General features: G+C 40.9%; 1 protein-coding gene across 3 annotated transcripts in view; it reads left to right on the top strand.

Moving 5' to 3' along the window:
* Positions 1 to 1,868: 1,868 nt before the first annotated feature.
* The window catches only part of esrp1 (epithelial splicing regulatory protein 1), a 13,786-nt gene continuing 5,216 nt past the window's right edge, over positions 1,869 to 10,438 (top strand). For all 3 annotated transcript variants that reach the window (XM_042425013.1, XM_042425015.1, XM_042425014.1), the window contains exons 1-13: positions 1,869 to 2,267; positions 3,050 to 3,211; positions 3,346 to 3,462; positions 3,861 to 3,972; positions 4,500 to 4,643; positions 5,321 to 5,375; positions 5,516 to 5,626; positions 5,770 to 5,902; positions 6,040 to 6,082; positions 6,741 to 7,060; positions 7,860 to 8,084; positions 8,188 to 8,440; positions 9,967 to 10,147. In XM_042425013.1, coding sequence (XP_042280947.1) covers positions 2,136 to 2,267; positions 3,050 to 3,211; positions 3,346 to 3,462; positions 3,861 to 3,972; positions 4,500 to 4,643; positions 5,321 to 5,375; positions 5,516 to 5,626; positions 5,770 to 5,902; positions 6,040 to 6,082; positions 6,741 to 7,060; positions 7,860 to 8,084; positions 8,188 to 8,440; positions 9,967 to 10,147 — 1,988 coding nt within the window. In that variant the 5' untranslated portion in view covers positions 1,869 to 2,135. The remainder of the gene's footprint in view (positions 2,268 to 3,049; positions 3,212 to 3,345; positions 3,463 to 3,860; positions 3,973 to 4,499; positions 4,644 to 5,320; positions 5,376 to 5,515; positions 5,627 to 5,769; positions 5,903 to 6,039; positions 6,083 to 6,740; positions 7,061 to 7,859; positions 8,085 to 8,187; positions 8,441 to 9,966; positions 10,148 to 10,438) is intronic.

Below are 10,438 nucleotides of genomic sequence, written 5' to 3'. Positions count from 1 at the left end.
TCAAAAATTAGGGAGGGTGGATGATAGGTGTGACCTATGCCAACCAAAGGGAATAAAAACAATGCCCCAAAGAAAAAACCTTCGGAGCAATTTGGTTCATTGTAAAAGTGCTGATTGCTCCCCTTTTTTGCCGGCATTAAAGAACTCTTTGCTGCTTGGACCTCTGACTCCCTTTTATTTTCAAAAGAGAGTTTTTTTCTCTGGTACATTTTTCTGCAACAATTTGATACAACAGAACATACTGTCTTACTGGGTATGACATGTGATCCAAGAACACTCTATCAGGTAAGTACTCCAAATCAACCTCTTCATTCTATAGCTGTCTGTCACCCCTTCACACTCTTAAAATCTCTTTGCATCCACTTTGTGTGAGACTCCATCAACGACGCCTTTTATTGGAGCTTTCTTGGTAAACTGAAAACATGCCACTGGGTACATATTCATTCCAGAACCAAACCAAGATTTTCAAGGTTTTTTTCCATCTGTGTCTTTGAAATACACTCGACGAGTATGAAGAGAGAGCGTTTTATGTCGATCAGTTGAACTTCTCCTGCTTCATCCTTGATCCGCCCTGCCACAGTGTGCGTTTCTGACAAAGCTCCACATCCAGCACCTTCTTTCAAACCTTGAATCTTCATTCCAGCCATGTAGGTTTTCCTTGTTATGTTCACTGTCACTATGACTCGATGAATCAACTTTCTTTTCTTTTCCCTGGGGTTCCCCTGCTTCTAACTTCAAAATTCTCATCTTCCATTTCTGTTGTTCCTTCTCCATTTTCAGACTCCATCCCTCCATCTGATCATTTTTTACCCAGCAAAACCATCAACAAACACATGAACAGAAAAAATATAAAAAGAGAAAAGAAAATAATCTTAAAGATCCCCTCTGGACATGTTTTAAGATGTATATAAAATAATCTATTCTGAATAATAATTTATGTCTGATAAGATTTACCCACAAAAAAAGTTAAACTATCTTGTAAAAATCCATAAAATTACATCTCTTTCTTCTCCCTCATTAAAAATATAGAACCTATAAATATGCAAATGTTAATAACTGCTAGACACAAGATGTCTCCTACTTCACTATAAAGTTAATTCTCAGTGTATGGCTTCAAAACCTATTTGTGATGTCACATATCCTGCTCGTAGGCCCGCCCCTTAAAATCAGATTTTCAATGAGCTCAGAGAAACTTTCCACTTTCAGCAGATGAGTGTGAAAACAGCCTTCTAGTATCAAACTCTGCACATACATCATTCTGCACAGTGAAGCTAAAACATTCAACTGAAGTAAAAAGAAGAAAAACACATTTTTAAGTTGAGTGGGACTTTAATCTAAATATAATTACCGGATTGAATTGAATGTTGTTATTATTTATCTTATTGTTATTATCATTATTTAGTTTAAATGAAAAAATTACAAATTTGCTGTAACAGTAGCTAATTGTTGGGTTTCTTCTCTTTTTATATACGTTAAATCTTTAAGAAGATTCAACATATTTACTTATTTAATTTTTAAAGAATATCAAACATAAAACAGGGACATTTTAGTGAAAAACAAAACAAACAAACAAACCCCCCCCCCAAAAAAAACATACAGTAATCCCTGTCAGATATAATCATGTATAAACTTTGTGATATTTTGTGCGCGCTAATTATTAAACAAGACAGGTAACCATTTCATCCTTGACACCTGTTGGGGAAACGTAAATCATCATACATAGGAAAGCTTAAGATATTTAAAAAAAAAAAAAAAAAAAAGAAAAGAAAAAGAGAAAGAAAAAAAAAGACATAAAACAAAACACATTTTTCTGTCCTTCATCTGCCACGTCCTAACCTGTGAACCACCTGAAGGAGGGAGGGGGCAGGTAGAGAGTCACGTGGTCACCCAGGTAGATGCACTACAAAAACGGCTAACGTTCAGCCATTATTCCGCGATGGTGACTGCGGGAGGCTTCACGTAACACTTCACACGCGACGAAACCCGGATTTACTGAGCTCACCTTTGCGCTCAGGTGTGAAAGTAAAGCTTGTTTATACCTCTCGTCTCCCGCGCGCGTCTCCTCGTACTTTTAGTTGCTGTCCTGTAGTTTTGTGTAGTATTAGGTTGGGTTTTTGGGTTGTTTTTGTGTTCAAATGACGGCGCAGGTAGACTACCTGGTGGTGGTGTTCACCGCCACATCTGGCGCGAGCGGAGAGCTTCTGGGATCTGACGAGAAGGAGCTCGTGCAGTTGGTTTGGCAGCTGGTGGATGTAAAGAACAAAAAGGTAAACACTTAAAACTAAACATATAGATGATTATCACAAGCAGGGAATGTGGTTGTAACTTTAAATAAAGCGATGGGTTGATAAACTGTAAACTGCAGAAAGTCACATTAATGTGTATCAATTTACATTATTAACTAAAATGCTGAGTATGTAGGTTTCCTCTCTACAAATGTCTGTTCTAAAAACATATATGGGTAAAATATATATAGTCTTATTCAGTATATTGATTGGACACATGTCTTTTTCCTAGATTCAGATTCAGATTACTTTATTGTCCATTTCATTTACATAAAATGGAAATTCGTCTTTGGCACTGGCATGTAAGATAACACATCATACACAATTATACATTAAAGGTAGGATAAAATCTTAAAGTGACTAAGTGACAAGCGGCAGTAATAAAAGTGATGGGTGACTTGTTCTTATACTTACATGTAAGTCATCATAACCATTACAGCCGTGTGTATTACATAGCAGTACGGAGCAATAAAAGGTGAATAAAAGGTGTTGGTTGTCCTGAAGAGCAATAATAATAATAAAATAAGGGAGTGTTTGGGTGGAGGTCGGGGGGAGGGGGGCCTAATGACTGTCAGATATTTTTTACAGACTCTTACTTTTGTTGTACTTCTATGTGATAATATCTATCTATCTATCTGTACTAAGGGTTTTTATAATAGCCATTTAACGCTTTTACATCAGCCGATACAACCTGTGAGTTTCTATATAAGCAACCGTTTCCAGACTGACGTGTTTTGTTTTTTTTGTCTTTTTGTCTGAACCAGTTGGGCAGGGTGAATGAGCTCCTCATTAAGCCTGACCTCACAGACTTGACGGAGGAGAAAGAGGAGGAGGAGGATGTGGTGGAGGAGAGCGTGGAGGAGGAGAATGGATCTGGAGCAGATTGTGTCTTTACAGCCTTGAATCTTGAGACAGCTTTAAATATGGTAACAATGTCTTTTAAAGTCATTGGAAATAACCATTTAGCCCTTTATTACATAGTAAATATTGATACAATATACCGACTGTATCTGAAGTTTTCATTTCTTTTCTAAATGTTTGACGCCTCCTGTCTTTGCAGTTTCATCTACAACTGACGAATGAGGTGAACAGCGCTGGCGAAGGTACTTCGGTGTGTTTGTGTACAGACGGGCAGCTCCACATCCGTCAAGTGATTCACCCCGAGGCTGCGAGCAAGGTGAGTTAGCGAGCTGGGTGGGTGAACGCCTCAAAGCCAGGGCGGATGTTCACTAACTGCTGCAGGAACCTTCAGCACTCTCACAGCTACAAAGGGATGTGTTGTGTCAGCACTGTGCTCCCGGTTAAACTTCACGTTACTGGGGAAAGTTGCTCTTCGGGCAGAAGATTCATTCATGCAAACCTGGCACACACCCATGCACATACCTGTGCACATAAAACACAATGCTGCCGATGAAATTCTCCCACATGTCCTAAAATGTTTTGCAAACCGGAGCCATGAAGACAGCACTGCGTACTCTGCTGGCTTGAGCAAACAGCAATATGACAGCAATAAAATGGCAGCTGTTGATGGGCCACATGTTTACAATCCTTTTATTTAATTTCTTCCCACTCCAGAACATCCTGGTCCCAGACTGTTTCTACTCATTCTTTGACCTTCGGAAAGAGTTCAAGAAGCACTTCCCCACATCAGACCTCAAGGCTTTGAATGTACACATCATGGCAGAGTGTATCCTTTAACAAGTAACATGTTTATGTTTGGCATGCTAATGACATTTTTGCTCTGACTCTTTCACTTGTGGTGTTTTGGATGTTTTTTTGTTATTTCTGTGTATGATCAGCAATGTATTGAGCACATATTACACTCAAAAACACACAACAACACACATATTAGAAATTTATAAGCCCCGGGGTGTTGGCTGCAGGACTAGAGGTTTTGAAATGCAAATAAGGAAACAATGGCGGCACCTTACTGAGCGCTCAGTGAAAGAGTGTGTGTTTAGCCAACATGGCAAACCCCACACACCCTCTGCAACAGGAAAACTAACATCTCTCCTTCCGTCTCTTGCTTTGCTCTTTATCTTCCTTCTGTCAGCCCTTTTTCAGTTTTTCAATTTTCTCTCATGGGCTTTTTTTTTTCTTTTAACATCTCTCATTCATCCATATATACATGTATGACAACTTCTTTGCTCTCTCTGGACTGTTTTTTTGTTGTTGTTGTTCCTTGTTTGCTTTCCTTGACGGCCTTCTCCTCAGCTCTCTGTATACCTGTTGATGTGCCCGCCATGTGGGGTCCCTCAGCCACACTGGATCCGTCAGCCATATTGCCCCCAGAAGTAGCCGTACAGCAGGTCCAGATTATGGCCACCATCGTCCTTGCCATGCTTTCTGAGCCATTAAGTGAGTACCATATATGATTTTACACAATGAGACTAAAGGTGAAAGGTGAAATGTTGTTAGTTTGACATATACTGTGTGTACAGGTACGATTAGAAGTCTGCTACTTCAAGAGAACAGCTGTGAGATGATAATTAGGGAAATTAAAGCTGCAACATTCAAAATGTGTTAGAAGTATTTTGACATTAATTAAAATCTGTTAAATCATTTTCCTTTTTTCAAGCAAAAATGGCAAACATTTCATGGTTTCAGCCTCTCCAATGTGAGGACTTACTGCCTATTTTGCCTTATATGAAAATAAACTGATTATCTTTGGGTTTTGGACTGTTGGTCAGACAAAACAATATTTGTGCAAATTTGAATATGTCACGTTTTTTTCTATGTGATAGGCATATTTCACTTTTTTCTGACATATTATGGACCAAACAATTAATGAAGAAAACAACAGGCAAACCAATCAATAATGAAAATTATTGTTAGTTGCAGCACTTAAATAAACTGCTTTTTATAGTAATTTCTGTAAAAGGAAACTCTCAGCTGATAAATCTAAAATATAATCTGCATTTCAATTCAATACTTTAGACAGTTACCATGCTGATTTTAAAGTACCATGTGTTGTTTTAGTTTTGTGCTGTCGTTTGTGATTTCAAAACACAGTTAACTTGATTGTTTGATTACAGGCCACACGTTTTCCAACCCGGAGAGAGTTAGTGAGAAGTTTGAGACTGGCACTTGGTAAGTAAAGTTTGCTCAAGACAAATATTCTTTTTGTTCTCCAGCTCTAAAATCAACTCCCAAGTCCACTCCTGCTTTGCTAATATCTGTGTGTGTGTGTGTTTGTGTGTGTGTGTGTGTGTGTGTGTGTGTGCGCGTAGCAGTAAGATGGAGAAAGTGTGCAACAACACAGTGATCAGAGCCAGGGGGTTGCCATGGCAGTCTTCTGACCAAGATATTGCTCGATTCTTCAGAGGACTAAACATTGCCAAGTATGTTGTTGACACTAATTTATGGAGGATTTTGTATCTATTTCACATAAACTTTTAAGTCAAGATAATATATAATGAAACCTGCTGTTGAAATGAGGTTTACAGGGTGTTATAATGCTCTATATGTTATCTATGTTGTATAGAGGAGGGGCTGCGTTGTGTCTTAATGCTCAGGGCAGGAGGAACGGAGAAGCCCTTGTTCGTTTTGTCAGTGAGGAGCACAGAGACCTGGCGCTCCAAAGACACAAACACCACATGGGCAACAGATACATAGAGGTAACCTGTCTGAACCCAGTTAGTCGTTGTAAACTAAACAATCATCCATTTTATCACACATCACCTAAACTAAACATCTATTTCCAATCACAGATGGCAGCTACTTAATAACCCACCTTGTTCCTTTCTATTGGCAGGTTTACAAAGCAACAGGAGAGGACTTCCTGAAGATAGCAGGAGGTGAGAAATCAGACATGTATACTATACCTTATGTTACCGGCAGTAACTGAGGCATATTGTCAAAACTCTCTGTGAGGTCACATTATTAATGGTATTATCTTTGTTGTGTTTTTGTGCAGAATATAGTTAGATGTCCAGGAGGATTTTGATAGTGCTTAATATAAAAACAAGAAACAAAAAAGCACACACAATCAAATTATCCCGCTGTTTGGTTGTATTCATGTGGTTTTCTTAATATATTTTCTTATATTTTGAGTACAATATCAATTAGATAATATATTCATTACATTATATTCAGCCTGGTCATCTTTTAGGGAAAAGCAGAACTTGCAGAAAAAGTTAGGAATTATGACCAAACCTCAGTGTGACTATTTGGGTCTTTTAGGATGGAAATAAATTTGTCAACAAGGCACAAACTGTCATCCAGTCATTTTATCTGAATGTTTAAGATGTTACTCATATGTTGAACTGCTCCCAAAACCAGAAATAATCCCTTAATAGTATTTAGTAGATGTAATAATACAGTACATGTTGCTGAAGAGAAAAGACAGCGTCCTTCTCACGGAAGCAAAACTTCAATACAGTTTATCTACAGTGTGATAATTAACTTGACTTGTGGTTAAAAAGGTGTGTCTGTGTTTTTTTGTGTGTGTGCCAGGTACCTCCAACGAGGTAGCGATCTTCCTGTCCCGTGAGGACCAGATCATAGTGAGGATGCGAGGTCTTCCTTTCACTGCCACACACGAGCAGGTCCTCTCCTTCTTCTCGCCAGGGGAGGGTCTTAAAGAAACGTGTCCGGTCAGCGGAGGGAAGGATGGCATCCTATTTGTTCGCTACCCAGACGGGCGTCCCACTGGAGACGCCTTTGTGTTATTTGCCTGTGAGGAACACGCCCAGTGTGCTCTGAGGAAACATAAGGAAATCCTGGGCAGAAGATATATTGAGCTGTTCAAAAGTACGGCGGCAGAGGTCCAGCAGGTATGTCAGGGTGTTTTGTACAGTGTGTACTGGTGCATAGTGGTGTGTTCGTCTTTAACTTAAATAATGCTTTTAGTATTCGTCCCTTAATTTTTGTTTGAGATTATGATCTTTGTATTCTAAAGGCAAAAAGAGGGTTTTTTAGGAATTTAGTGTTTGTTTGTTTTTGCACACAGTAGAGTGACAATGTGTGGGTGTGTTTCTTTTCTCCTTGAATTATTTTACTGAATTACTATAGTAGAGCTTAAGGGTGGGGACCTGCATAGCAAGGTGGACTGTGTGTGTGTTTTTGTTTCCCTTTAGGTACACAGAGTTACTCTTTCTCTTTTGTCCTTTCTTTCTTTGTGTCTCTCCTTCTCTCGTGAGATGAACACATGTGGACTAATTTTCTTATCTTTCTGGACTGATAAGCTTACAGCCCACACGCATATCTATGCAGAGGCCTTTCCTTATGTTTTTAAGTATGACAGTCTGCAGCCAGTTTTATTGGTCCTCTCCAGAAATGCAAACACGCCAGTGTCCTGTTGGCACCAAGCCATCAACATCGACTTGTCCTTGTTGTGCGCAAGAAGCCTGATAGAAGGTGGCGTACACGTCTTTGAGTTTTGAATTTGAAACATTAAAAAGCAAGTATGTATAATTTAGGTATTTTTTTCTTAAGACATATCCAAGGAAGGGGAGAAATGCCTCTCTAAACCAAACTTAATGGAAAGTAATTTTACTAAGAAAGCAGTTCTGAGTTCTTGACAGTCTTTGCTGCAGGCAGAATATTTCATTTGTGTCTGTTTATTTGTTTTAGGTGTTGAACCGGTACTCGTCAGCCCCGCTAATCCCCGTGGCCCCTGCCCCCTTGGTGTCAGTGTTGCCCACAGTGTCTCTCCTGCCCCCTCCTGGCAGTGTGAGGGACTGCCTGAGGCTGAGGGGGCTGCCATACACAGCGAGCATAGAGGACATCCTCACCTTCCTGGGCGAGTTTACACACGATATCAGACCACATGGCGTGCATATGGTCCTCAACCAGCAGGTACATGCAACAACCGCACAAGCGAAATCACTGACACACCCATGGACACACGTGCTTTCTGACACAAAGTTGCAGAGTAATTCCTGACTGTCTCTGTTTCCAGGGGCGTCCATCAGGTGACTGCTTCATCCAGATGACCTCAGCAGAGCGTGCACTTCAGGCCTCACAGCGGCTCCACAAGCACGTGATGGCCAGCCAGCGCGGGGCGAACAGCCGCTATGTGGAGGTGTTTCCCTGCAGCGCGGAGGAGATGGGCCTGGTGCTGATGGGAGGCTCGCTCTCACACACACATACACACACACACACCCGGAGCAGGAGTGGGACAGGGCTCAGCCCGCCGCCATGTAAGTCCAGACGTAAGTGCTGCTGGGAGCTGGGGGTGCTTCGGGACTGCAGGGTAGGTGGGCTCCTGCCGTGGGGGCAGGGTTGCTGGGTTTTCTCCAATCTAAAACTGTGGGAGGATGGGGACAACTGGTCTAACCAGGAAGATTCAAAACTGTGTGTGTGTTTGTGTGAGAGAGAGTGCTTGTGTGTGTGTGTGTGTGTGTGTGTGTGTGTGTTTGTGTGTGTGTGAGTGTGAGCGTGTGTGTGAGAGTGTGTGTGTGGTACCTCTTTGTAATTTAGCGTGATTGATTTACTAGTCTGCATGCACTAAGAAACCTCACGTGTCACCTGTTTATTCTTTCAATTATGACCTGTGTTCACACATTCTGATTGAATCTTGTAGATCATGGTTTCAGCAGCATGTTTGTCACTCATTCTTAATTTTGCTCCCTTACCTGTAATTCATAAAGATCTGAAAGGGTTGGAAAAGTGTAAGCAACACAGCTGGAGTCCCAATTAGCCCATAATATGACAAAATGGCTTACAACTCTCCAGTCTTATCAGATTGGTAGTGGTGGTTGTGGGATTCAGCCTCAATAGAACGGCGCACCTCAGTCGGGTGCGTCTCCTGTGCTTGTCCAATCAGTGGAGCTGTGGGAAAGGTGGGCAGAGCTGGTGCGTAGAAATGTGCTTCTCGACTCCTTTTCTGTAGTCCTTCACTCCTAGTTTTCAAAAAAAGGTAAAATTATTGTTTAAAGCATTGAAAAAGTGGTCTGATGTTTATGAATTGTTTGAAATGAAGTGCACATGTTCACATGAGAGAAAAGGTCACACACAGGGATTCAAGGCTGGTCCTGTTGGGTAGTAGTGAGGTCATGTTAAGACTAGATGAAACTTTTATTACCCTTGTTGAGAAAAAAAAAAATGCCTGTAGCCAGGAACATATTTTAGTGAGGGGGAAGGGTTCAGGCAGCAACAACAAAAACTATCAATAGGCCTAAAATGGCATGGACAGTGTATAGAAATTTGGTCTTACCACATATTGCATGACTTGATATTTTGCAGATATATCCACAACCTCTTCTGAGATCAAAACAATGTCTCTGTTGCTCTCATCTTGCCAATATTGTGGTCACATAGAGGCGGAATAATAGTAAATGCTTCATAGGCTTATAATTCCAAACCATGTTGATCCATTTGACCTTTAAACCAATAAGAAGTGTTTGATTTCCGTCAGCAACGAGAGTGATCCACATGTGTGATAACAAATAAAAAATACAAAGAGTTTGAGGAATGGTCGGCCATCCGGCTATGGGCCTGCGAAATACTCAAAGTGAGCCGCAGTGCAGCTCTTTCTTAAACAAGCGCACGTGCATACGTCATACATTACACGTGTCAGGAGCTGAGTAATGGTCGTCATTGTTTGCAAGTCTGCATGAGCGCCTCTCTCTGAAACAAACAATGACCAGACTTCACCGTCATGACTCTTGTGTCCTTCTGTTGCTGTTTGTCTGGTTTTAAGTCTTTTGTCTCTCCCTCTGTTCTCTCCCCTCTCAAGGTTTATCTCCACCATCCTACTCCTTCACCCCTGCTCCACCTGTCCTGCCTACAGAGGCTGCTGTTAGCCTCTACCCTCCCATGGGACAGGTGTTGCTGACCCCTCGTCCCCTGCCGCCAGGGCACGCCTACTACCCCGGTTCAGCACAGCTTTACATGAACTACACAGCCTACTACCCCAGGTAAATAAAGCTATCTAGACTGTTACAGATGAACAGAGACAGATGCATGCTAACATAAAAACACATTAATTGATTCCTCTGTGAAGTGACTTTTTTTTTGCAGTCTTTCAGTGGTTTGCAATCGCAAGAGTGCAATCATTCCTCACATTATTAATCACAGGGTTAGGCGACTATTAATTATTATTGTTTGTCTGCCCATACAAACACATCATTACACAATTGTTATATAGAGATATCAGTGGTATCTCTGAACATTAATGAATGAATGATACATTTAACAGATTTTTAAAA

Source organism: Thunnus maccoyii, chromosome 10, assembly GCF_910596095.1.
Source record: "Thunnus maccoyii chromosome 10, fThuMac1.1, whole genome shotgun sequence".
NCBI classification, from domain to species: domain Eukaryota; kingdom Metazoa; phylum Chordata; class Actinopteri; order Scombriformes; family Scombridae; genus Thunnus; species Thunnus maccoyii.
This window is presented reverse-complemented; position numbering and strand designations above follow the sequence as displayed.